General features: G+C 42.2%; 1 protein-coding gene across 4 annotated transcripts in view; it reads right to left on the bottom strand.

Annotated features, from left to right (window-relative positions):
- Positions 1–25781, bottom strand: part of DIP2C (disco interacting protein 2 homolog C) — a 359289-nt gene that overhangs the window by 43672 nt on the left and 289836 nt on the right. For all 4 annotated transcript variants that reach the window (XM_081228458.1, XM_081228459.1, XM_081228460.1 and 1 more), the window contains 7 exons: positions 24738–24847; positions 23353–23433; positions 16976–17099; positions 16310–16431; positions 15324–15435; positions 15126–15235; positions 3132–3262 (listed from right to left, as the gene is read on the bottom strand). In XM_081228458.1, coding sequence (XP_081084584.1) covers positions 3132–3262; positions 15126–15235; positions 15324–15435; positions 16310–16431; positions 16976–17099; positions 23353–23433; positions 24738–24847 — 790 coding nt within the window. The remainder of the gene's footprint in view (positions 1–3131; positions 3263–15125; positions 15236–15323; positions 15436–16309; positions 16432–16975; positions 17100–23352; positions 23434–24737; positions 24848–25781) is intronic.

The raw sequence follows: 25781 nt of genomic DNA, 5'->3' as shown, positions 1-25781 counted from the left end.
AAGATTATTTCCTGTGAATTTCTGGAACCTGAACTATTCTAGTTTAGATCTTAACTTCAAAAAGAACAAAACAATTTAAAAAACATTTTGGGAATATTTTCTCTCAGTCTCTGGCCTGCTCCCATTCTCTCGACAGTATCTTTTGCAGAGCAGAGATGATTAATTTTAATAAAGTCAGCCTATCAATTATTTCTTTCATGCATCATGCCTTTGGTGGTGTATCTAAAAGTCATCAACAAACCCAAGATCATCTAGATATTCTCCTAAGCTTTCTTCTAGGAGTTTTATAGTTTTATGTTTCACATTTAGGTCTATGATCTATTTTGAGCTAACTTTTGTGAAGGCTGTTAACACCTGTGTCTAGATTCTTTTTTTTTTTTTTTTGGTCTGTGGATGTCCAGTTATTCCAGTACCATTAGTTGAAAAGACCACCTTTGTTCCACTGTATCACTGTATTGCCTTTGTACTTTTGTCAAAGACCGACGGACTATACTTATGTGGGTCTATTTCTGGGCTCTCTACAATACCAAGAGTGAACCCTGATGTAAATTATAGACTCTGGGATAACAATGTGTCAAAGGTAGGTTCCTAGTTTGTAAAAAATGTACTACTCTGGTGGGAGATGCTGATAACAGGGGAAGCTGTGCATGTGGGAGTGGGGTGTGCATGGGAAATCTTTGTACCTTCCACTCAATTTTGCTGTGAAACTAACAATACTCTGAAAAATAAAATCTAGATTAAAAAACAAAAATAAAAAATGTCTGAACAGGAGAGAGAGAGAAAAAAAGACATTTTGGTAACTAATATAAATTTGTACATTTGTAATTCAATGATTTCATATTATTAACTTGATAAAACATACAAAGAATTGATAACTCTCACAATGTGGGCACCCTGAGCAAGGCAGCCACACAACTCACGACAACACATGTCACCCTGTGGTGTCACGTGGGTGAGCCTACTGAACTGGCAGGGTAGGGTCTGTACCACGCACTTCAGTTACTCCAAGGAAAGTTGTTTTCCTTTTTAAAAAAGTTTTACTTAGGTATAATTTGCATATCATAAATCTATCCATTTGCAGTATAGAATTAAAAGAACTTTGACAGTTTTGCAGAGTGTATAATTATCACCACAATGCAGTTCTAGAACACTTCCATCACCCTAAAGGCATGCCTTGTATTCATTTGTAGTCAATCCTGTTTTCAGCTCTAGCCCCAGTTAATCATTATTCTACTTTCTGTCTCTATAGATTTGCCCTTTCTGAACATTTCCAACAAATGGTATCATATGATACAATCATATAATAAGTGGTCTTTTGAGTCTGGCTTCTTTCAGACTTGGCATATGTTTTTGAAGTTTATCCAGGCTGGGGAGAATTTTCATCTTAACAATATTGAATTTCCTAATCTATGAATACCAACTGTCTGACGTGCTTTTTAAAAGAGGTCCAGTTTTTTAAGCAAGTCCATTGGGATCTGTTTCTATAATGGATTTCAGAATGAAGAGGTTTACAGCTGTTATGTATTTAATTTTAGTGCTGCAGGGGTCATAGCTGATTTTGTGACTTCTGAATTTGCAGGTAAGACATTAAGCAAAGGGTCACCGCCACCCTCTCTGTACAGGTCCTCTAGAGAGTCCCATTGCTGCTGGTGACATGCAGCAGGACTCACTCCAACCAGCACCTTCTCTGTGGATTTCATGGGGCTTGGCTGGGTGAGCCTGCAGAACTAGAAGGCACTTTTGCCAAGTAACAAGAGACAGTTGCCTATAAAGCTGTAGTTCAGAACAGGTTTCCTTCTTAGCTGGCCAGATATGTCTAAAGTCACTTTGGCCCTACTGTTGGAATGGTATATTCTCAACTATTTTCCAAGAAAAAATTACCCACAATGCTATTGCATTCTGAATTGAGGCAAAAATCATTAAAATATTTCAACTGTTCAATTATATTTGCTTCCTCAAAAAGTTTAATTGTGGTGATTAGAATGATAGTGTTTTTAAAAAATATGTAATTGGATTTAGTTCAATTTGACCCAATTGAATATTATAAATGCATTAAAATAATTGTTTTAGGAGAATGTTTAAAGATGAGAAAATATCTACTATTATGAAAAAGAAGGCAATTATAAGCAATTTCACACTGTAGCATCTCAGTTTTATAAATATATTAATGTACATTTACAAAATTGTATGTGTACTTAAAGGTTTATGGGTGAAACCGTATGTTTTTTGGTGTTTGCTTTAAAATGCCCATATGGAAAAGGGACAGAAATAATCAGAAGGCTGGATGAAATCAAACTGGTAAAATAAGATCCACGTGAAGCTGGTTGTTGGGCCCTGGTATTTGTTACAGTGTTCTTTATACACTTAAACATATACACTTGTATACGTTTGAAAATGTTAATAATAAAAAATAGTACTACATTAGAAATACTACATTAGAAAATAAACTCCATAAGACTATATGCCAAAATGCTACTAGTGAGTATTTACTAGTATCTCTGGGTAGTATACTTATGGATGGCTTTTCTTCTTTATATTATTTTGTATTTTCTAAAGTTTCTACAATGAACATCCATGTACAATTAGAGAAAAATGACAATAAACTTTCATCCTCTCCATTAATACTTGTTGGCAGCTACCAGGAGCTGGGTCCGGGGGCTGCCAGCTGTGGAGTGGGGACCACGCAGGGGAGGGGAGGGGAGGGGAGGGGAGCTTGTAGAGCTTCCTTCCGGCCTCCCGCAGCTGAAGTCAGGGAGAAGCCTGAGGAGTAAAGAGCCTGGATGCCCCCGGTGAACACAATCCCAGGCCTGGGACACCTGCGAAGATTTAGAGGCATAAGAAGCAAGCCCATGGCCTGGGAGTCGCTTGGAAAATGGATTCCCAACAGACGGCTTCTGAGAATGGCCCCAGAATCTGTCTCTGTTGGTTTCAGCAAACTTTACGGAGACTAATTTTTCAGATGCTGGAGAGAGTGGCTACCAGGGCAGGTGTCCCTGTGGCACCTGGAGCTGGGCTGAGAAGGAGCCGCACCCTGCAGGCGGCCCCCTCCCGTTAGCAGTTCTCGCAAGTGGTCTGAAAACGCGTGTGTGATTTACTTACTTGTATCCTAAAGGTGCAAAGACGAAACTCACCTACAGAGGCACCACAGGACAAACCCAAGTCCACAGTAAGGGTCCAGGCAGATGGCCACTTCTCTAGAGGGGTAGAGCTCACACTGCAGCTTAATAGAACGGCAGAAGGCACTGGTGGCTGCGTGAGACATCTGCAAGACAGCAAGGTTGCGTTAAGTGCATGGAGCCTGAGCCCATCCTAAGGACTCCTGCAACAGAACAAGGCCGCATGAAATGCACGGGACCTGACATCTGATGCACAAGGGTGGTTTTATAGCAGAGAACAACTGTAGCCAAGCTTGGGTTTTGTTAGGAGAGAGCAGCCTGCTGATGTTCTCATGAGTCTTCCTATTTTCAAGAGTAAACCACAAGCAAAACTTCCTGGTCCCCCAGGACTTAGTAACTCTGGCCCATGAAGTCAGGACGTCTTGCATCTGAATGGCGGGTTCAACTGCGATCCCCACTGCAGCCCTGTACAGTAGGTGGGGACTTGCGACTCCTCACATCCCCTCTCCAGGCAGGGACGACACCTGACTTGTGATTCATCTCTAGGCCCAACACCACACCTGTCGTGCAACGGGGGACCAGCAGAGCACACTGGACGCACGACTCCTGTCTCAATGATCAGGAAATGTGGCTCAGAAGGCCACACACATTTGTGCAGTAAGACATGCTCGTCATTTGACGGCAGCCCAAATCCAATCTCAGTGCAGCTACAGTAAAGAGCTTCTCCAAAGTCAGCAACCAGTCCCACGACAGTCAGTATGGAATGTGAATTCTTTTAAAGTACTGGAAATTATATCTAGTAACATCAATTTTCTCACAGAAGCCTTCTAGCCAAAGAAATCTAAGAGGAAAAGGAAAGTAAAAGCAGCCCAGAAAACTTTACCAAGTTCGTGGTCTTAAACATGTCTCAAGTTACCGTGGAGTGCATGTCACCCAGAGCTGAACTGTAAAAGGGACCAGTGCAGAGCATCATAATATTCAGGGAAGTCCAGTCAAATGCCTGGGAAAAGCATTCGTTAGCCACTCCAGGGAAGAGAGGAGAGAAACCAGGAGCGGGGGTTTCCATCCCACCACAGAGGATCCCTGTCAGAAGTTCTGCACAGAAGAAGATTTCATTGTGGATATTTTACTGAATTCATACAAAGCAATGTAGAATTACTCTAGAATCTAACACACAAGCAGTTCTTCGCAGTTTGTTTTTAAAACCACAACATTTGTTTAAAGAGGAAATGAAGCTGGATTTATGAAACATGCCTTCAACCCCCTGCCTGCTGCATCAGGAGATAGTAAGATCACAGCTACCAAAATCACCCACATTCTCAGATTAGCAACTAAAACAGACCTTCACAGAACCCCCGCTCTGTGCAGGTGTCATATACAGCTTGAGAACCGAGCTCTCAGCTTAGCTTGGCAGATGCTAATTTGTTAACAGAGGACTTGTACTTGGGATATAAAAAAGAACACACAGCCTCTGCCCTCAGGAGCTGGCCACGTAGTGGGAAGTTCAGAAACTTGGTAACTGCAGGGGCTGCAAGCACTTTGACAAAGTGTGCATAGAGCTTAGAGAAAGCAGATGATGATCCTCACACCCCTCTGTGGGCTCAGAGGGTGAGTTAACAGAGTTCAACACAGTGACCAGGAAGCCAACAGGTTAAGAAAACATAACTAGGAATGGGGACTGTCTATCCCTAAGCGCATTCCAAACTTGGACCCTGCCAACATCACAAACCCAGAGACCATGCTCGAATGCTTTACCAGAACCTTTTAGTAAGAAAAACTCCTGCAAACTTGTACTTGAATAAAGAAGTAGTTTTCTCAAAGCCCCAAACATCAAACTCTAATGCTCTATTCTAAAAGGGACATTGAGAGCAGATACATCAACGTGGAGGAATTGGGGATAAGGCCAAGGGTATTTATTTTAAGGATGTATCTTATGACATCTTCAGCAAGTTTACCTTCCAGCGAAGTTTTGCTTTGGCTCACGTTAGAATAAGTGTCCATTCCTGGGGCACACATCAGCTCACACATCAACTGCAGTGAGCAGGAGAGTGCTCCAGAAGCAAACTGGTGTCAGCTCTAAAACATCCTGCAGGGAAGCCCAGCTAAAGCACATGTAGGTGCTGGGCAGGCGCTCCATAGGACGGCTGCGGAGTGGGGCAAATGCAGACCTAGGATCTATCTATTAGGTACCTTCAGAGTTCAAATCACACTTCTAAACAGGGAGCATGAACAACTTAAATTGAACATCTGAACTTATACTTGTACATTTTATACTAAATCGGACATTCTGTAACGCCCTTTATAGGGAAAACACTTTACTGGAAAGGCTTTTCTCTGTCATCTTTTGGTGTGTATTGGACACTCAATGATATTTTTGTCCAAAAAGTGAATCAAAATTTATTTCTGAGAAAAATGGTGACCTGAGCAACCACAGAGGTGGGAGTTTCCATTTGGAGCAGACTGTTAAGGCAGATAATTTCAACTCTATTTATGCCTCTCAGTATTTGAAGCATGTGGGTTTTTCACTAAACAACATCACAATACACTTCATTTCAGGTACTCGTCAAACAAATTAAACAGTCAAAGGTTTAAGAAAAAACTTAAAAATCTGAGAGAAAGTCTAGTTATTCATCTCTCTGGGATTTCCAGAGTCTATACTTACATTAAGAGGAATCATTAGGAAGTAAGAACATAGATCACTATGGCCCTGTTTCAAGTAGTAATATCTTTATAGAATCAAGATTTAATATTATAGTTCCCACTTCTGTAGATCATGAAAATGGTACGATCACAAGTGTGTGCTTCTCTTGTGGCTGTGACAGTAGGAGGCCAACCCAATTTTCATACTTAGTAAATAATTCATCTTGGTCTGAAAATATATCTTTATTTTAAAAATCATTTCAAAAATTATTTTATTTTATAATGTACTTTATTGGTGTACCACCTCAAATTCTATAAAAAGCAGAGGAGAGGGTTCAGGGAAGATGGCAGAACAGGAATCCCTGTCCTACTTGGACAGTATCCGCACAGGCAGAATCTGATATAACTACAGTGGAGCTCTGGAGTCAGTTGATGGCTTGCAACTTCCAGGGGGGCAGGGGAAAGCTTGGACAGTGAACCGCAATCAATTTTGGAGAAATTAAGACATTCCCAGGTTAAAAAAAAAAGTTAAGGGAATTCATTACATTTAGACCTGCTGTGCAAGAAATGCTCAAGGGAATCCTTCAGGTTGCAATAGAAGAACATTGTAACTCGATTTCATTTGAAGAAGTAAAGGTCTCAGTAAAGGTAAACACAAGACAATTACAAAAGCCAGTATAGGGGCTTCCCTGGTGGCACAGTAGTTGAGAGTCCGCCTGCCGATGCAGGGGACATGGGTTCGTGCCCCGGTCCGGGAGGATCCCACATGCCACGGAGTGGCTGGGCCCGTAAGCCATGGCCACTGAGCCTGCGTGTCTGGAGCCTGTGCTCCGCAATGGGAGAGGCCACAACAGTGAGAGGCCCGCGTACCGCAAAAAAAAAAAAAAAAAAAGCCAGTATAATTGAACAATTGCTTAAAAACTCTTTTTGTTTTCTACATGATTTAAAAAACGAACATACTAAAACAAAACGGTTATTGGCCTAAAAACTAGTGTTACTGTAACTTTGGGTTTCAATTCCACACTTTTCCTACATAAATTAAGAGACCAATGCATTTAAACGTTTATTACTGGGACTTCCCTGGTGGCACAGTGGTTAAGAATCTGCCTGCCAATGTAGGGGACATGGGTTCGAGCCCTGGTCCAGGAAGGTCCCATATGTTGCGGAGCAACTAAGCCCATGCACCCCAACTACTGAGCCTGCGCTCTAGAGCCCATGAGCCATAACTACTGAAGCCTGAATGCCACAACTACTGAAGCCCATGTGCTTAGAGCCCGTGGCTCCACAACAAAAGAAGCCACCACAATAAGAAGGCTGTGCACCACAACGAAGAACAGCCCCCGCTTGCTGCAACTAGAAAAAGCCCGTGCACAGCAACGAAGACCCAATGCAGCCAAAAACAAACAAATAAATAAATGTATTAAAAAATGTTTATTACTATATGTTTTGGGTCATACAATGTATAAAGATATAATATTGGGACATCAACAACCGAAAAAATGGTGGGACTGAGCTGCACAGAAGCAGTTTTGTATATTATTGAAATTAGGCTGGCGTACAAATTAGAGCATAATAACTTTAAGATATCAAATGGAATCCCATGGTAACCACAAAGAAAATAGCTATAGAATATATACAAAAGGAAATGAGATAGGAATTTTAAAGTATCACTACAAAAGATCAACTGAGCACAAAATAAGACAGTAAAGCAGGAAATGAGGAACAAAAAAGCTATAAGACATATGGAAAATAAGAGAGATGAGAGAAGTTCCTTCTTATCAGTAATTACTTCAAATACAAATGGATTAACTCTCCAATCAATGACAGAAATCAGCAGAATGGATGAAAGAAATGCTCCAACTACTGCTGTCCACAGGAGATTCATTTTAGATCAAAAGACACAAATAGTTTGAACATGAAAAGATGGATAAAGATATTCCACGCAAACAGTAACCAAAAGAGAGCAGAGGTAGCTATATTAATATCAGACAAATAAAATTTAAATCAAAACAGATACAAGAAACAAAGAAGGGCATTATATATTAATAAAAGGTTCATTACGGCAAGAAGACATAACAATTATAAACATCTACAAACCTAAAAGCAAACCATCAAAATATATGAAACAAAAACAGACAGCTCTACAACAATAATAGGAGACTTTGATATTCCCTTTTAAATAACGGGCAAAACAACCAGACAGAAGATAAGTATGGAAAGAGAGGACTTAACACAATAAAGCAAAGAGCTCTAAGAAACACACAGAGCAATATACAACCACAACAGAATACACACTCTTCTCAAGAGCACTTGGGTCATGTTCCAGGGCAGACCATATTTTAGGCCACAAATTAAGTCTCAATAGATTTTAAAAGATAGATAACATACAAAGTATCTTCTCCAAGCACAACAGGATGAATAGAAGAAAAACTGGAAAACCTACAAATCTGTGGAATTTAAACAGTGCCCTCTTAACCAACAGATCAAAGAAGAAACTACAAGGAAAATCAGAGAATATTTAGACACAAATGAAAATGAAAAGACAATATAACCAAACCTAAGGGGATACTGCCAAAGCAGTGTTAAGGCAGAAATTTATAGCTATAAATGCTTATATTAACAAACAAGAAAGGTCTCATGCCAACAACTTAACTTTACAACTTAAGGAATCAGAAAACAAAGGACAGACTAAACCCAAAGGTAGCAGAAGGAAATATTAAAGATTAGAGCAGAGATAAATAAGTAGAGAATAGAAAAATAGCAGAGATAAACAATGAAACCAGAAGTTGATTCTTTGAAAAGACCAACAAAATTGACAAACCTCTGGCTAGACGGCCTAAGAAAAAAGAGGGAAGTATCAGATTACTAAAATCAGAAATGGAAGTGGGGACATTTACTACTGATTCTACAGAAATCAAAAAAAAATTATAAGAGAGTACTATGAACAACTATACAACAAACTGCACAACCAGCAAGAAATGGAAAAGTTCTATTTCATGGAATTTGAAACACAAGCTATCAAGAAGGAACACGAACTCTATGAAGACTAAATCACAAAAAATAGAAAATCTGAATAAACCTGTAACTGGCAAGAAAGACAAATCAGGTTAAAAAAAAAATCCCAACCAAAAAAGGCCCTGGATCTGATGGCTTCACTGCTGAATTCTATCAAATGTTTAAAGATGAAATAATACCAATCCTTCTCAAACTTCTCCAAAAATTGAAGAGGAGGGAACACTTTCTAATTCATTTTTGGAGGTCACCAAAATCCTGATACCAAAGCCAGACAAGGATGCTATAAGTACAAAAAACTACAGACCAATATCCCTTTTGAACACTGGTGCAAAAATCCTCAACAAAATACTAGCAAACCAAATTCAGTAGCATATTGAAAGGCTTATACATCATGACCAAGTTGGATTTATTCCTGGAATGCAAGGATGGCTCTACATATGAAAATCAAGCAATATAAAACATCACATTAAGAGAACGAAGAGAAAAACCCCAGATGATCATCTTGGTCAATGCAGAAAAAGCATCTAACAAAATTCAACATCCTTTCATGATAAAAACAATCAATAGACTAGAAATAGAAGAACAGTTCTCAACACAGTAAAAGCAATATACAAAAACCCACAGTGAACATCATACACAACTGTGATAGACTAAAAGCTTTTTCTATAAGATCAGGAACAAGACAAGGCTGTCCACTTTCAGTACTTCTATTCAACATAGTACTGGAAGTTCTAGCCAGAGCAATTAGGCATGAAAAAGATATAAAAGGCATCCAAATTGGAAAGGAAGAAGTAAAATTATCTCTGTTCACAGATGATGTGATCGTATATGTAGCAAACCCTAACAATTCCACAAAAAACTGTTAATAAATCATAAGTGAATTCAGCAAAGTAGCAGGATAAAAAGTCAACATGCAAAAAGTAAGTTGCATTTCTATACACTAAAAGAAAAATCTGAAAAGGAAATTAGAGCAATTCCATTTACAATAGCATCAAAAAGAATAAAAAACCTAGGAATTAACCAAGGACGTGAGAAACTTGTACAATGAAAACTATAAAACACTGCTGAAAGAAATTAAAGAATAAATAAATAAATGGAAACACATCCCTTATTCACAGATGTCAATACTACCCAAGACTATACTGATTCAATGCAATCTCTATCAAAATCTCAATGATATTTTTTGCAGAAATAGAAAAGCCTATTGTAACATTCATACGAAATCTCAAAGAAACCTGAGCAGCCAAAACAATCTTGAAAAAGAACAAAAGTCAGAGGACTCACACTTCCTGATTTAAAAACTTAGTACAAAGCTACAATAATCAAAGCAGTGTAGTACTGGCATAAAGACAGACATAGAGAAAAACAGAACAGAATATAGAACCTAGAAATAAACCCTCACATATATGGTCAAATGATTTTTTAAAAAATTTTTTCACTAATTTATTTGTTTTTACCTAGACTTCACATGCAATTGATTCGATTGATTGACTCATTGAGGTATAATTGACATACATTATATTAGTTTCAGGTATACAATATAACATACATATGTATATGTATTGCAAAATGACCACCACAATAAGTCTAGTGAAGACAGCTACTAAGATTTATTCTCTTAGCAACTTCCAAATACGCAGTACGGTATATCATTAACTATAGTTTCCATGTTGTACACTACATCCGCAGGCCTTATTTATAATTGGAAGTCTGTACCTTTTCATTCCCTTCACCCATTTTGCCCATCACCAATCTGTTCTCTGTATCTATGAGCTTGGTTTTCTTTTCTTTTTTTTTTTTAAGATTCCACATATAAGTAAAATCATACAGTATTTGTCTTTCTCTGTCTTATTTCACTTAGCATAATGTCCTTCAGGTTCATTCATGTTGTCTGAAATGGTACGATTTCCTTCTTTTTTATGGCTGAATTATATTCCACTGTGTGTGTATGGGGGAGGCTGTGGGTAAGTGGGTGGGCATATCACATTTTACTTATCCATTCATCTGCCAATGGACACTGATGTTGTTTCCATATCTTGGCTATTGTAAACAATGCTGCTATGAACACGGGGGTGCAGATATCTTTTCGAGTTAGTGTTTTTATTTTCTTCAGATCAATACCAAGAAGTGGAATTGCTGGATAATACGGTAGTTTTATTTTTAATTTTTTGAGGAACCTTCATACTGTTTTCCATAGTGGCTGCACCACTTTACATTCCCACCAGCACTGCACAAGGGTTCCCTTTTCTCTACGCCCTCACGGACACATGTTATCTCTTGTCTTTTTGATGATGGTCATCCTGACAGGTGTGAAGTGATAGCTTATTGTGGTTCTGATTTGCATTCCTCTGGTGATTAGTGATGTTGAGCATATTTTCATGTACCTGCTGTCCATCTGTATGTCTCTTTCAGAAAAATGTCTATTCAGATCCTCTGCCCATTTTTAAGAAATAATTGTTTTTCTGCTATTAAGTTGTATGAGTTCTTCATATATTTTAGATATTAACCCATTAACAGATATATGATTTGTAAATATTTTCTCCCATTCAGTAGGTTGCCTTTTCATTTGTTAATGGTTTCCTTTGCTGTGCAGAAGCTTTTCGGTTTGATGTAATCCCACTTGCTTAACTTTTGTTCCCTTTGCTTTTGATGTCAAACTCAAAAAACTGACAAGACCAATGTCTAGGAGCTTACCCCTATGTTTTCTTCTAGGACTTTTATGGTTGCAGGTCTTACATTCAAGTCTTTAATTCACTTTGAGTTCATTTTTATGTGTGGTGTAGAAAATTGGTCCAGTTTCATTCTTTTCCATGTGGCTGTCCAGTGTTCCAAGTACCGTTTATTTAAAGACTGTCCTTTCCCCACCATATATTCTTGGCTCCTCTGTCATAAATTAGCTGACATATATGCGTGGGTTAATTTTGGGGCTATTCTGTTTCATTGATCTATGTGTCTGTTTTTGTGCCAGTATAATAATAGCGTTTGCATTACTGTAGCTTTGTAATATCAGGGAGCATGATGTCTCCAGCTTTGATCTTTTTCAAGATGGCTTTGGCTATTTGGGGTCTTTTGTGGTTTCATACGTATTTTAGAATTGTTTGTTCTATTTCTGTGAAAAATGCCATTAGAATTTTGATAAGGATTGCAATCAATCTGTAGATTGCTTTGGGTAGTATGGCTATTTTAACAATATTAATTATTCTAACCAAGAGTATGGAATATCCATTTATTTGTGTCTTCTTCAATTTATGTCATCAATATTTTATAGTTTTCAGTGTACAGGTCTTTCACCTCCTTGGTTAAATTTATTCCTAGGTATTTTATTCTTTTGATGCAGTTGTAAATAAGATTGTTTCCTTAATTTCTCTTTCTGATATTTCATTATTAGTGTACAGAAACACAACAGATTTCTCTGTATTAATTTTGATATCCTGCACTTTACTGAGTCATTTATTCTAACAGTTTTTGGTGGAGTTTTTAGTGTTTTCTATACATAGCATCATGTCATCTGCAAATAGTGACAATTTTACTTCTTCCTTTCCAGTTTGGATGCTTTTTATTTCTTTTTCTTGCCTAATTTCTCTGTTAGGACTTCCAGTACTATATTAAATAAGAGTGGTACAAGTGAGCATCCTTGCCTTGTTCCTGATCTTAGAGAAAAGCTTCAGCTTTTCACTGTTGAGTATGATGTTAACTGTGGGTGATCAAATGATTTTTGATATGGGTGCCAAGACCATTCAATGGGGAAAGGAGAGTCTTTTCAACAAATGGTGCTTGGAAAACTGGATATCCACATGCAAAAGAATTACGTTGGACTCTTACCTAATACCATAAACAAAATGGATCAAAGATCTAAATATAAGATCTAAAAAATAAAACTTTTAGGTGAAAATATGGGACAAAAGTTCACAACATTGGATTTGGAAATGTTTTCTTGGATATGACACTGAAGGCACAGGCAAAAAAAATGAGACTTCACAGAAATCTTAAAATTTTGTGCATCAAAAGACACTATCCATAGAGTAAAAAGGCAATCCAAAGAATGGGAGAAAATATTTGCAAATCATATATCTGATAAGGGATTAATATTCATAATATATAGAGAACATCTAGAACTCAACAAGAAAATTCAAAATCGGCAAAGGACTTGAATAAACATTTCTTCAAAGAATATATACAAATGGCCAATAATTCCATGAAAAGATGCTCAACATCATTAATCTTCAGGGAAATGCAAATCAAAATTACAATGTGATACCACCTCACATCCATTAGGAAGGCTACTATTAAAAAAAAACAAACAAACCAACAGGGAGTTCCCTGGTGGCCTAATGGTTAGGATTCCAGTCTTTCACTGCAGTGGCCTGGGTTCAATCCCTGGTCAGGAAACCAAGATCCCACAAGCCATGCGGCGCAGCTCTTCCCCCGCCAAAAAAAGAGGACATTCAAAAGAAAAAAAAAAAACAAAACCCAATGGAAAATAAAATACAAGTGTTGGCAAGGATGTGGAGAAATTGGAAACTTTGTGCACTGTTGGTGAGAAGGTAAAATGGAACAGCTACTGTGGAAAATAGTACAGCAATTCCCCAGAAAATTAAAAATATAATTACCATATGACCCAACAATTCACCTTCTGGATACATACTTAAAATTGCTGAAGGCAATGTCTTGAAGAGATATTTATACACCCATGCTCACTGCAGCATTATTCACAATAGCTAAAATGTGAAAGCAACTCAAGTGTCCATTGATAAACGAATGGAAAAGCAAAATGTGGTAAATACATACAATGAAATATTAACTCAGCCTTAAAAAAGAATTCTGATATATACTTCAACATGGATGAACCCTGAAGACACTATGCTAAGTGAAAATAAGCCAAACGCAAGAAGACATATACTGTATGATTCCACATAAACATGGTACCTAAAATAGTCAAAATCATAAAGACAGAAAGTAGAGTGGGAGTTGCTGCGGGCAGGGGTGGTTTCAGTTTTGTGAGATGAAAGGACTTATGAAGATGAGTGGTGATGAGAGCAGCACAGATCTGAACGTGTTTAACACCACTGAGCTGTACACTTGAACTGGGTAAATGGTAAATTTGTGGTATATGTATTTTACCACAATTAAAAATTGGAAAAAAAAGTAAATGGAGTAAGAGAACTAAATGAAAATTATGCAAACCCAGCAGTCAGGTGGATAATAGGTGAAGGGCTTCCTGAGGCCAGAGGACTTAACTGTGTCTTTTTTTTTTAACATCTTTATTAGAGTATAATTGCTTTACAACGGTGTATTAGTATCTGCTTTGTAACAAAATGAATCAGCTATACCTATACATATATCCCCATATCTCCTCCCTTTTGCATCTCCCTACCACCCTCCCTATCCCCTCTAGGTGGTCACAAAGCATCGAGCTTATCTCCTGGTGCTATGCAGCTGCTTCTCACTAGCCATCTATTTTACATTGGTAGTGTATATATGTCCATGCCACTTGTCCCAGCTTACCCTTCTCCCTCCCCGTGTCCTCAAGTCCATTCTCTACATCTGTGTCTTTATTCCTGTCCTGCCCCTAGGTTCTTCAGAACCTTTTTTTTAAGATTCCATATATATGTGTTAGCATACGGTATTTGTTTTTTTCTTTCTGACTTACTTCACTCTGTATGACAGACTCTAGGTCCACCCACCTCACTACAAATAACTCAATTTCGTTTCTCTTTATGGCTGAGTAATATTCCATTGTATGTATGTGCCACATCTTCTTTATCTATTCATCTGTCGATGGACACTTAGGTTGCTTCCATGTCCTGGCTATTGCAAACAGAGCTTCAATGAACATTGTGGTACATGACTCTTTTTGAATTATGGTTTTCTCAGGCTTAACGGTATCTTGACAAGGACATTGCCTGAGCTGTGAGGGTCCTAATTCTGGTGACACACATAGTAGTTCCACCATTCTTTGATAGGAAAAAGCATCATTTCAGAGGCAATGAGCAGTGTGCTGGCAAGTTATAATGAGACCCATGTTAAACAAGTGAGAAACTCCAGTGCACAGAGTTTTATAATAGAACACTGGGATTTGAGAACCAGCAAAAAACAAAAACATAGGCAGTTTTTTAATTAGAGGTTAGGGAAGCTCTGTTTACATAAAAAAGTAACTGGAACATCTGGGAATAATCAGTCAGCCTAGCTAACTGTTGAAATGGTCACGCATTTTATAGCTTGAACAAAATGCACACATATCCCTCTCTCCGTGTTTTGCTGCCAGGCCCCACCAGAGCCCTATACCCGTAAGAATGAAAACTGATCATTGCTTTGTGGCTTGCTAACTACTATTATGCAGACTGTGTTTCTCACCTTCACTCCAGCTAGCATCCCAGTCGTGGACACACTAAAATCAAGATAGGCTAGCGTGTCTGGGTTGGAAGGTTTGTAGATCTGGGCAGGCCGCTTCTTTGGCAAATCATCTGGAGAGCAAAACAAAGCTGTTAGCATCTCTGACTTAATGGAAAAGCAGATAAGCAAACAAACATACCAGCGAGTTGGAGGACGAACCTGTGTCCAGTATCGGGGGCCAGGCCCTGACGTCTACAGCTGCAGCTGCCTCCCTGGACCGCAACAATTTACAGATCAGTTGTGTTGTCATCAAACAGGCGGAGCGGCTCACCTGAGGGTCAGAGAACAAGGAATGGAGAGGAGGAGGGCAAAGGACAGGGATGGACACATACTCATGTGCCAGCTGTGCACCACGTGGAGGCCATGAAGCTCGCAGCACAGGCTGGGCACAAGGAGCACAGCTGCCTCACAAGGGGCTGTGTTGGCCAATGGAGTTCCACATGACCAGGAATCTGACCACAGAGCACACAAACAGACCTTGTGGGGACTGAGGTCCCTGGCAGTCTCCCCTGTGTGATGGTCACACTCAGAAAGCAGCATCCAAACTACCTGCTCTCACTGTTAGCTCCGTCCCCCAGAAATGCACACATTTATACACACAGCCTCAGTACCATCTACCAGAGTGACAACCTTGAGGGTCCTCCAACACAACTACAAAGAAGTATTCATTTGTGATGTCCCTCGTGGTTCCTCCTCCAAGGGAAAAACATATCCTAATCCTTTTAAACTTCCCCAGGCAAAAAAACATTAAATCAAATCTATACTTTCAAAAAGGAACAGGATGCTTCTCAATCTTGAGGAAAGAACCTTTAAAAATGTATGACTTTCCCACTTGTTTTGGTTTGCTCCTTGGGCTTGGTAGGGAAGCTCCCAGTGTCCAGAGAGATGCCCTCTCTGGGGAGTTGCACCAATTCCCATGCATTGTGGAAAATCTGCTCTCTAGCCCCTAATTCTACGCACAAGCTGCTATCTTCCTTCCAGAATGAGATGGCCAATCCTAGAGGGAAGAGGCTGAGTCCCACTCCACCGCTGGGACCGCCGACTCCCATGCAATCCCATGCCTGCACCCAGCCCTTCCCCGGGAGCCCAGGCTCTGTGATCTGCAAGCCCAACACTCAGGGGCAGACACCCGCAGGCAGCGTTACCTCCACGATCATCTTCACGGTTGGCAGCGTGGTTGCAATGTTCTGTGGGTGTGGAGGACGGACGGTTATTGGCACACAGCCTGCATACAGGCAACCATAAAATGCTGCGATAAGGTCTATTCCTACATGGGGAGAAAAGCAAAAGTTCTCACTTGAAACAAAACAAGCTGCTTAATGGCCATCATCCCTGTCAGCAGAATCACCAGCCTGGAAACAGTCAGACGGGTACGGCAGTAACTGAGACCTTGAACAGACCTGTCCTCCTCCCTGTGGGTCTGTTAAACTTCAGGGGTAACTCCCACTTGGCCCATTCTTTTAGGCACAGGAAGCCAAAGTAGCCCAGAAGCTTGATTGCTCTCATTTCTCTAAGGAATTACTCAACTTTCTGATTATCAGTTCAGTAGTCAAGGATTTAACTACTATTGATTAAATGAACTACCTCAGATAGCTGAAAAAACAAATTTAGATACAAAAGTCGTTGTGAACTACCACTTTATCTGTGCCCCTACTATTAGTGGTATAGCACATAGCACAGTCCGTACAAGTGAGCCAGGCAGGAGAGACAGTGCCCATTTTTGGTGGTAACACACAAGGTCATCGAGCACCAACATGTGCAATGAAGGGTCTCTTGGGCAAGGGCTGGTCTTGCATGGCCCTGCTTCTTACCCGGTGGGTAGACCAGAGCAACGTGGTCCCCATCCTGCAGGTGCCCTCTCTCCATCAGCATCACGGCTATCTTCTCAGCCCGCTTGTGCAGCTGGACACACGTCAGCGAGTTCGCTATTGTGCCCTGAGTAGCACAAGAACAAGCGGGTAAGATTTTTTTTTTAATATGACAGCTTTGAGGTGCAGTTCATATACCATACAACTCACTTATTTAAAATGTGCAGTTAAATGGCTGTATCTGCAGAGTTGGGCAACCACCACCACAGTCAGCTTCAGAATGTTTTTGTCACCCCCTCAGAAGACCCCCCCCCACTGTTAGCATTCACTCTCCTTTCCTCCCTACTGGCTAAGAAGTACAACACCAAAGAGGCATCTAGATATGTTTGTATTAAAAATAAATATTTAAAAAACAATGACTTGACTTGAAAAAATAGCTAAAATCACAAAAAAAATCAATCTAGTAATTCTGGGACTTAAATGTAATTGTCATGGGCAATAAGAATTAGTCGTAAATCTGCAGGACTCACACTATGAAAAGTAAGACTAATTGAAACTGTTTTTAAGAAAGACCACATCAAAAGTCAGAGAGGTCAGAAAACAAACAAACCCCCAGAAAAGCAATAGTCAAAAAAAAAAAAAAAAGTCAGGGGCTTCCCTGGTGGCGCAGTGGTTGAGAGTCCGCCTGCCGATACAGGGGGACATGGGTTCATGCCCCGGTCCGGGAGGATCCCACATGCTGCGGAGCGGCTGGGCCCGTGAGCCATGGCCGCTGAGCCTGCGCGTCCGGAGCCTGTGCTCCGCAATGGGAGAGGCCACAACAGTGAGAGGCCCGCGTACCACACACACATAAAAAAAAGTCAAAAAAACCCCCAAAAAACACAAAAGAAGAAAAGGGCATTGTCAAATTCATTTAGTGGAGACTGCAGGAGCAAATGTAAAACACACTTGGATTGAAAAGTACCTTAAAAAAGCTTTGTAGGCGAAAATCAGTAGCAAAGTAGGTACTAAGAGATATCAAAATACATGATGTTTACTCTTTAAAGAAAAGCAAGAATGAACTACAAATTATAAACATACAACTATCCAAAAAAAGTTTCTCTTGAGAATGCACTTTTCATTTGCACTTATTCCCAGGTGAGAAGAGATCACTGCCTACAGCTATTTAAAAACTGCTTCTTTATTATCAATTCCTACTTTAAAGGGATGAACAGGGTGAAGGACCTTTCCTTAAGCAACAGGCAAACTGGCCAGGAGTGTCAGGTGAGGAAGACCCTGCACCTGAGGAAATGATGGTGGACACTTGGGCCAGATGCTTTTATTTAGGTGGGGAGCTTCCAAGGAGGGTAAATGAGCTGGTGGGTGACACGGAAAAGACTGTCGCCTGAGCAGAAAGAAGTCCACAGGAAGGTGGTGTGAGCAGCCGGCTGTGTGGGAAGAGAAACGTGGACAGGAGAGACCAGAACCTTTGGGGCCGTTAAAGGACACTGGTGACCTGGTGACTTGAGGTGTAGGAAGAGACATTAGAATTCCCACCCAACTGGAACATGTGCACAAGGTGGGCGGGAACCGATGGGAGTGAAAACCATTTAAAAGGCATCAGGATGTATATACCAGCAGCTGGTGTTTGCCTAAAACACTCACGAGATCACTGATGGCCGTATCTACCCTGGGAAGCATCAGGCTCTCTCTATAACCAGGGCCCAGGACCGCAGAAGCCCGGCAAAGGGAGGCTGCCCAGGCAGCTGCCAGCAGGTTCCGGTCCCTTCCTGCTGTGCTGGCACTGGCTTCTCCCACAGTGGACAGGATTAGCTTACATTTCTCTGATTTGAACCTTATCATCGTACATATTTTCCTTAATTACCTTCCTTCTAAGAAAGGTTAAAAAGTAATAGAAAAAGATACATGAAATGGAAGAGCCAGAGAGCAGAATGTGGCAAAGCTGGGTAAATACAGAAAGATCCACGAGACTGGCGTCTAGAAACCCAGCCCAAACCTGAGAACTTGGTGCCTTCTCAACTGGACCGTTCCTCTGAGCAGTTACTACTGGGGAACACACCTGACGCATGAACCAAAACACACACTCAAAAGGACCCAAAAGTCCTGTGAGCTCTTCTAAGTGAAGATGGGGTACCAGCCCCCAGCACAGCTAAGGTGAGGCCCATGCCAGGCCTCCTGACATGCACACACCAGCTGTCCTGGAGGGAAGCCAGCACTGTGCTCCTGGTTGTTGCTGGGGACCAGCTGTGCTGCTGGTGGGGCGGCAGTATGCCACAGGGGAGTCCCGCCACCACCCTGCTGCCCGCTGGTCGTTAGCTAGTCTTATCTTAAGCAGCAAGCATTCTCTGACTGAGTTGTTCAACTTCTGGGACGATGTTCTCTCCATTATCCAGAGAGCCAACACTGATCCCCTATCATAACCAGCTTTTCTGTCACACAACAAAGCCTATGAAATTTGAGAGGCACCAGTGACTCACAACCAGCAGCCATATGTTTTGACTCTGTTTATGAAATTTCCACCTACAGGTACTTTAAAATGGTGAAATTTAATTGGCATTCTGTCCTTTAGGAATCTCTGTGAATGCTTTGCAATACCCTTTGCCACCCTATGGGCTTTACACCAGACGGGAGGAGGGCCCCTCTGGGCAGTCGGTGCCAACGAGCCCAGCCCAGGCTCTCTCCTCCACCCCAGCCTCTCTCCTCCACCCCAGCCTGCAGGCTCCACTGGCTTCACTGTAGCTCCCGGCAGGCTCCACGTTGAGGGAGCCAAATGGGATACAGGCCTCATCCAGCCCTGGACTGTGCACCACCACTGGTTATGGGGAGTCTCAACATAGCCTTTCACCTTGGGAGAAACACCACTGATTTTCAATCACACATTTCATTTTCCAAAGTGCTTGCTGTCATAAAAACATGACATACTGTTTATCCTCAGGTCTATGGTTACCTGGCATCCTCATCAACATTCATGGGAAAAGTTGGGTTTTCAGTACAGAAACCCACTGCCTAAGAAGAATGTTCTAGGAAAAAGTACCTCACACTAAATTAAGGCTAACTTTTCCTAAAAGAAGCCTCGGCCGGTATCATGACAGAATGGCAATGCAGGGTAACCCACCACCCAATCCCTATTCTAAAGACAACAGATTTCAGTGTCAATGACTGTAAATGTGGCACCATTTTAAAGTTTTACATTAAATTAAATAATGACAAGTAAAAAACATATTGAGGAATGAAGAAAAAGCCAAACAGGATTCACATTTAAAAATTCTCAAAAAGTAAAAAAAAAAAAAAAAAAGGTTAAAAGAGTTGCCCTGGTGTTTCTCTTTAAAAAAATAACAGGGCTTCCCTGGTGGCACAGTGGTTGAGAGTCTGCCTGCCGATGCAGGGGACATGGGTTCGTGCCCCGGTCCGGGAGGATCCCACATGCTGCGGAGTGGCTAGGCCCGTGAGCCATGGCCGCTGAGCCTGCGCGTCCGGAGCCTGTGCTCCGCAACGGGAGAGGCCACAACAGTGAGAGGCCCGCGTACAGCAAAAAAAAAAAAAAAAAAAAAAAAAAAAAAAAAAATAACAGGGCTTCCCTGGTGGCACAGTGGTTGAGAGTCTGCCTGCCGATGCAGGGGACGTGGGTTCGTGCCCTGGTCCGGGAGGATCCCACATGCCGCGGAGCGGCTGGGCCCGTGAGCCATGGCCGCTGAGGCTGCGCGTCTGGAGCCTGTGCTCTGCAATGGGAGAGGCCGCAACAGTGAGAGGCACACGTACCGCAAAAAAACAAAAAAACAGATGCTCTTCTGTATGTAAGTTCCAAGAATGTAAGTCTTCCACAATATGCAGTGAATCACATCCTCACTTCCTACTATAAACCTCTCATAACAACTCTGATCCTATCTCCTGCGTTGCCGTGGAGGAGGGCATATGAGTGAATACTGTGTGCAACAGACAGGAAGCCAACGGGTAACCATTTTAAGGGAGCCACGACCAAGTTGGGGAATTCACAACCAACGGAAGGGGCTGTCCAGGACAGAGGAAGCCTGGAAGCAGGTTGGGGCCCTATGCTGGAAGGACGGTGCTTGGGTAGATTGAATAAAACACATTATTAGAATGAATTTCACCTGTTTCTTTTTACTTTTTTAAAATATTGCTTTTAGAAAACATTAAATTGTATGTGTGGCTTGTGTTGTATTTCTATTGGACAGTGCTGAACTAGAAGGTTGAGTGAGTGGAAATGACACTGTAACCACCATGGAAATGATGCTCTTGACCTTTGGTTCAGGTTGAACACTTGTCATAAGTGTGCACATGGGGTTGGAGAGGCTGGGAATGAACACAGATGCCTGGCTCCGATACGACCCTTCCAGCTGTTTGGATGTAGCTGCCTCCACGTCAGGAGAGCCTCAGGAGATAAGGTCATGTCTGAAGGGAGGCTGTTGTAGACCACGCTGTCCCTGTGCTGACCTGAAGTAAACTTACTCATGGCCTTGACCTCCACAGCTCACCCCATCAGACCTTCTGTGGCTGCTGACAAAGCCCTTCTAGAATACGAGTCATTTCTGGTGAACACATTTCTCCTAATGATCCAATGTCTAGCCACAGAAAAGGACTGTGAACTCAGGGTCTGGGAATGGGGTTGATCTGCCCCGCACATTGCCAGTCCCCAAGCGAGATGCAGTTAGCATGGCTGTTTTCCTCCCGCTGACAGGACTATAGTCTATGAACATGCCTGAATCATTTTTGAATTTTTGTGTCTGGGACAGATAAGAAATTTCCTCTTACCCAGAGCTCTGGAGGGGTCAAGCTGCAGGGGAGGGAAAAGGGATGCTGACCCAACTCTCGCCCCCTTGTTGTCCACAGTTCACGGGGGATGGCAGGCCTATCCTGGGGACGTCCTGTCCTACCTCGTCACATCAGCACCACGGCTCCACTCAGGGAGCTGAGCGAAGGGGCTCTGAGTAGGAATCCTTCCCAGGGGCTGGGGGACAGGCTGCAGTGTGGCTCCAGCTCCAGCTGCCCCTCTGGAGGTGCTGTTGGAAACCTCTAGAGGCCCGAGAGACTCTGGAGAAAGAAGGGAAAGTCCCCAACAGTCTCCAGGAGACATGCCACGTGCACAGGACAAAGCAAGTCAGAAGAAGCAATTAGAGAGACAGGACAGCACCAACCAGCGATGGTGCCAGGAAAGGAGAGTCTTATCTGTGTTTACAGGCTGAGGAGGAGCCAGAGGAAAGAGACGGACGAGAGCAGCAGGGCAGGCATGTTTCAGATGCGACGCAGGGCCTCCTGGTAACCACACGACCATCGGGCTTGCCCTGCGTCTCACCCCCATGCATCTGTGCGCCCTGAGCGCAAGAGCATTTATCCTGGGAAGAGGGTCCACTAGGCCCAAGCATAGGCACCAAAAGGTAAGGGTAGCAAGCGTTCCTCACAGAGGCTTGGGTGCGGGAGTGCTTTCTAAGACTCTTGCTGGGGTCGGTCTTGAACAGACACAGTGAACAAGAAACTGCTGAGGTCAACTCAGCATGCAAGGCAATTCAAGACAAGCTGTGTCAGAGGAGGACCAGAGGTTACTTCTACCAACTAAATCACCGCAAAACTGGTCTGTAGCTGGATATCCAAATTAGAGGTTCAGGGAGTAACTTACATTGTTGGCATTTCCTTTCACTTGTCCTTAATCTACTGCTTTAAATGACAAGAGGTGCCTTCTCGCACTAAGATTTTGACTCTGAAGAACTTCTTAAAGTTGCAAGTACCCATGCTTGTCAAGACGACCTACTGTTAAATCTATTTTTCAGGCCTTATTTCCAAAGCAAACACACAGTTAACAAATGTATTAAAGACGTCTGCATTTAATGTTTATTGTTATACTATTTCTTGCATGTTTAAGGCCTTACTCTTAAGTACTATTATGGAACACTATCTGAGGAGTTTGCTTTTCTAATATGAGATGCAAATATGAACTTTAATTATAAAATAGAAATTATTTTCATTCCTAAGAATGAAAGCCTATAACTAAAACATGACTTATTAAAAAAAAAGGAGTAATAAAAATAAAGACATAAATACCTCATAGATCTGCAACTGTTCTGTTGTAGACATTCATCACTCATTTTGAGGGGAGGGGAAATATTGCAAAAAAATATTGCTAAAATACACGCAAAAATATATGTGTATACACACACACACACACACACACATATACATATGCTCAAACCCTTATATTTAAAGCAACCTTTCTTAGGTGAAAAGGTCTCAGTCAAAACAGCAACAAACAAATAAATAAAAGGATTCAGGTAAGACTGAGGAGAAAGCTCTGAGTGGAGAATATGATACAGAAGCATGAAATTGGGGACCACACAGGGAACGACCAGGGCACACGGGTGGGGCCTCACCCTACAGTTGAGCAGCGTATACAGCACGTGATCAGGGGTGGTCTGCGCCCTCCACTGCAGGACCTCCGAGAGGAACAGGAACTGGAACAGAGCACAGCCATTAGGTCTAGACTGTCCTGGGGGGTTGGGCTGGCCTCAACATCTATAAGTTTAGTCTGTCTGGGTGCTTTTAAGGTGGCTTAAGACAGCGAGAGGATAATCCCATATAAATATAATTGACAGAATAAGCAGGTGCTCACAGTGCTTTCCTGACAGTGATTTGGAATTCACTGTGCTTGATTCAGACCCAGGAGTCAGAGGGCTGGTGCCATGCCACCATGAGGGAAGTTTTCTGAAACCTGCCCAAGGATGGGAAGACTCTATTCCCCTTATAGACAGAGTAGCCGACACAGAAAAATCCTGTCTCCTGGGGCTTCCAGAAGATGCAGCAGTGATTTCTGGGGGTTGCGATGACAGAATCAGAGCTACCCTGTTTCAAAAACAGGCTCTCTTAAATTTGTTGCATTTACAATGGCCATCCCTGAAGTCATTCAATAGCTCTGCAGATCACACAGGTGACACATACCCACTGACTCAGTCTGTAGTAACAAGGACGGCCCTGTTTAATGTCAGGACACAGCACTAGTGTCAGGATACAGGAAATGCCCACATCTTCACCTTAATCCATTTTATGATGGAAATGTACTGTGAGGGGGGGAACATGGTGATCAAGTGCTTTCAGTGAATGTGTTATTACATGTTACCAAATTGGCAATATCTTAAATGGTTGATTTTGTCACATTTCCTGGGAGCCCATTTATAGTGGGACCACCTTTTGGTGAATCATGAGAGTTCTCAAGGCTGAATGTTCTAATGGGGACTTGTAGCTATGCGTGACAAACTGTGTGTCTGATGTTTAAGTGGAGTGGGGCCCAAGGATTCCTCCTACAGCTCCCAAGGCTGCTTTAAGAATGTCTGGTTCCCAAACCTGGGTTTTGCATTGACGTTTTCTTGAATTCCAACAATCAAAGGACTGAAGCCTCACTGTAAGGTGGCTGTGAGGCAGTGTGAGTGTCAAATCAGGGCTGGAGGGAGAACCAGAACAAGTGCTTAGGGGATGCTAGGACACGACAGGGATTGCAGACACTGGCCTCAGGCCTACTAGTCATGGGACTGCATCACCTACCCACGTAGTCCTACAACACTGCATCCTCAGCAAACACGTTTTCCTTATAAAATTACACAGACATCTCTTGCAGGACCAAGAGGGCAGGTAGGAAGAAAGGTCATCAATGGTAGATACTGGGCTGCCAGAGAGGGCAAGTGAGAGTTGGTGATGCCTGTGATACAGCATCTGGGCAGGAGTGGAGAGGAGCCCAGGCAGATGTCTGACCCTCTGCTCTCACCTTCCGGGCCTGGTCGTTGTCTTCTATCTGGCCCAGGTCTCTGCCACTGGCCTGTGCGATCCTCTTCCCAGACACCAGGTTCCCCACCATCACAGAGGCAGGGCCGATCTCTGCAAAGAAGCAGCGGCACACACGTGAGGAAAACACAAGTGAAGTTCCTGAGAACATGACTTCTCACTTTGGGAAGAAGCTTACTCTGGGGAAATCCTTTCAAAGACGTAGCTTTGAAAAATAATTAGAACAGGATTTCAAGTAAGTCACTACCATGAAAATGACAGCAAATATGAACAAGCCTCAAGTAAGGGTACACAGAAATAATGCTTTCACCAAATTCCCGTAAGTGTTCTCCCAGGCCGCTGCCTTTGTTCTCCAGTTAGGGAGCTGCTGACATCTATTCATTTAGTATTTGTTAAAAAACAAACAAACAAACAAACAACAGTTTTTTGAAGACAGAGTTATATAACCTCCAATATTTAAAAAGAATGGATGAGATAACCAGGTACCATTAGAGAATCCTTTCCTTACAATTGCCAATCACACGAAGCTGCATTTTCTGTGCTGCATGTAAGAGCAGTGCAGATCCTGGTACCCACCATGTGCGCCCTGAGGAGGAAGGCGCCCAACTTGGCTCTCAGAGCCTGTTCACTGGGCCACGCGTCCCTGTCATGGGTTCCTAGATGTCTGACAGGTGTCTGAGCCCTGCAGCCCTGCAACGGTCATGCATCTGTCAATGATCCCTCATCATAAATGTCTGTCCTAAATTCTGCTGTCACAAACTGCGTCTGAAACACCTGGGCCCACTGGCCACCGGGTCGAGGCATCTGATGATGGACCAAGGTTAAAGGTGGGAGAAGGAGGTTGGGACAGTGAGTGAGGACACCCCGGGGAGCCGAGACACTCCTGTCGATTCCATAAGAACATGGCACGAGCCACGCTGTGGCAATCCCGGTGCTGCTGCTTGCATAGAGGGGCAAAGTCGGCGAGCCTGGGACCTGCTTTCCTCCTGCAGTATCAGCGTCCTCACCTGAATCTGGAGAGACCGCT

Source organism: Mesoplodon bidens (assembly GCF_964165515.1).
Source record: "Mesoplodon bidens genome assembly, chromosome: 3".
Lineage (NCBI taxonomy): Eukaryota > Metazoa > Chordata > Mammalia > Artiodactyla > Ziphiidae > Mesoplodon > Mesoplodon bidens.
The sequence above is the reverse complement of the archived record's forward strand: the minus strand, read 5'-3'. Positions and strand labels throughout refer to the sequence as shown.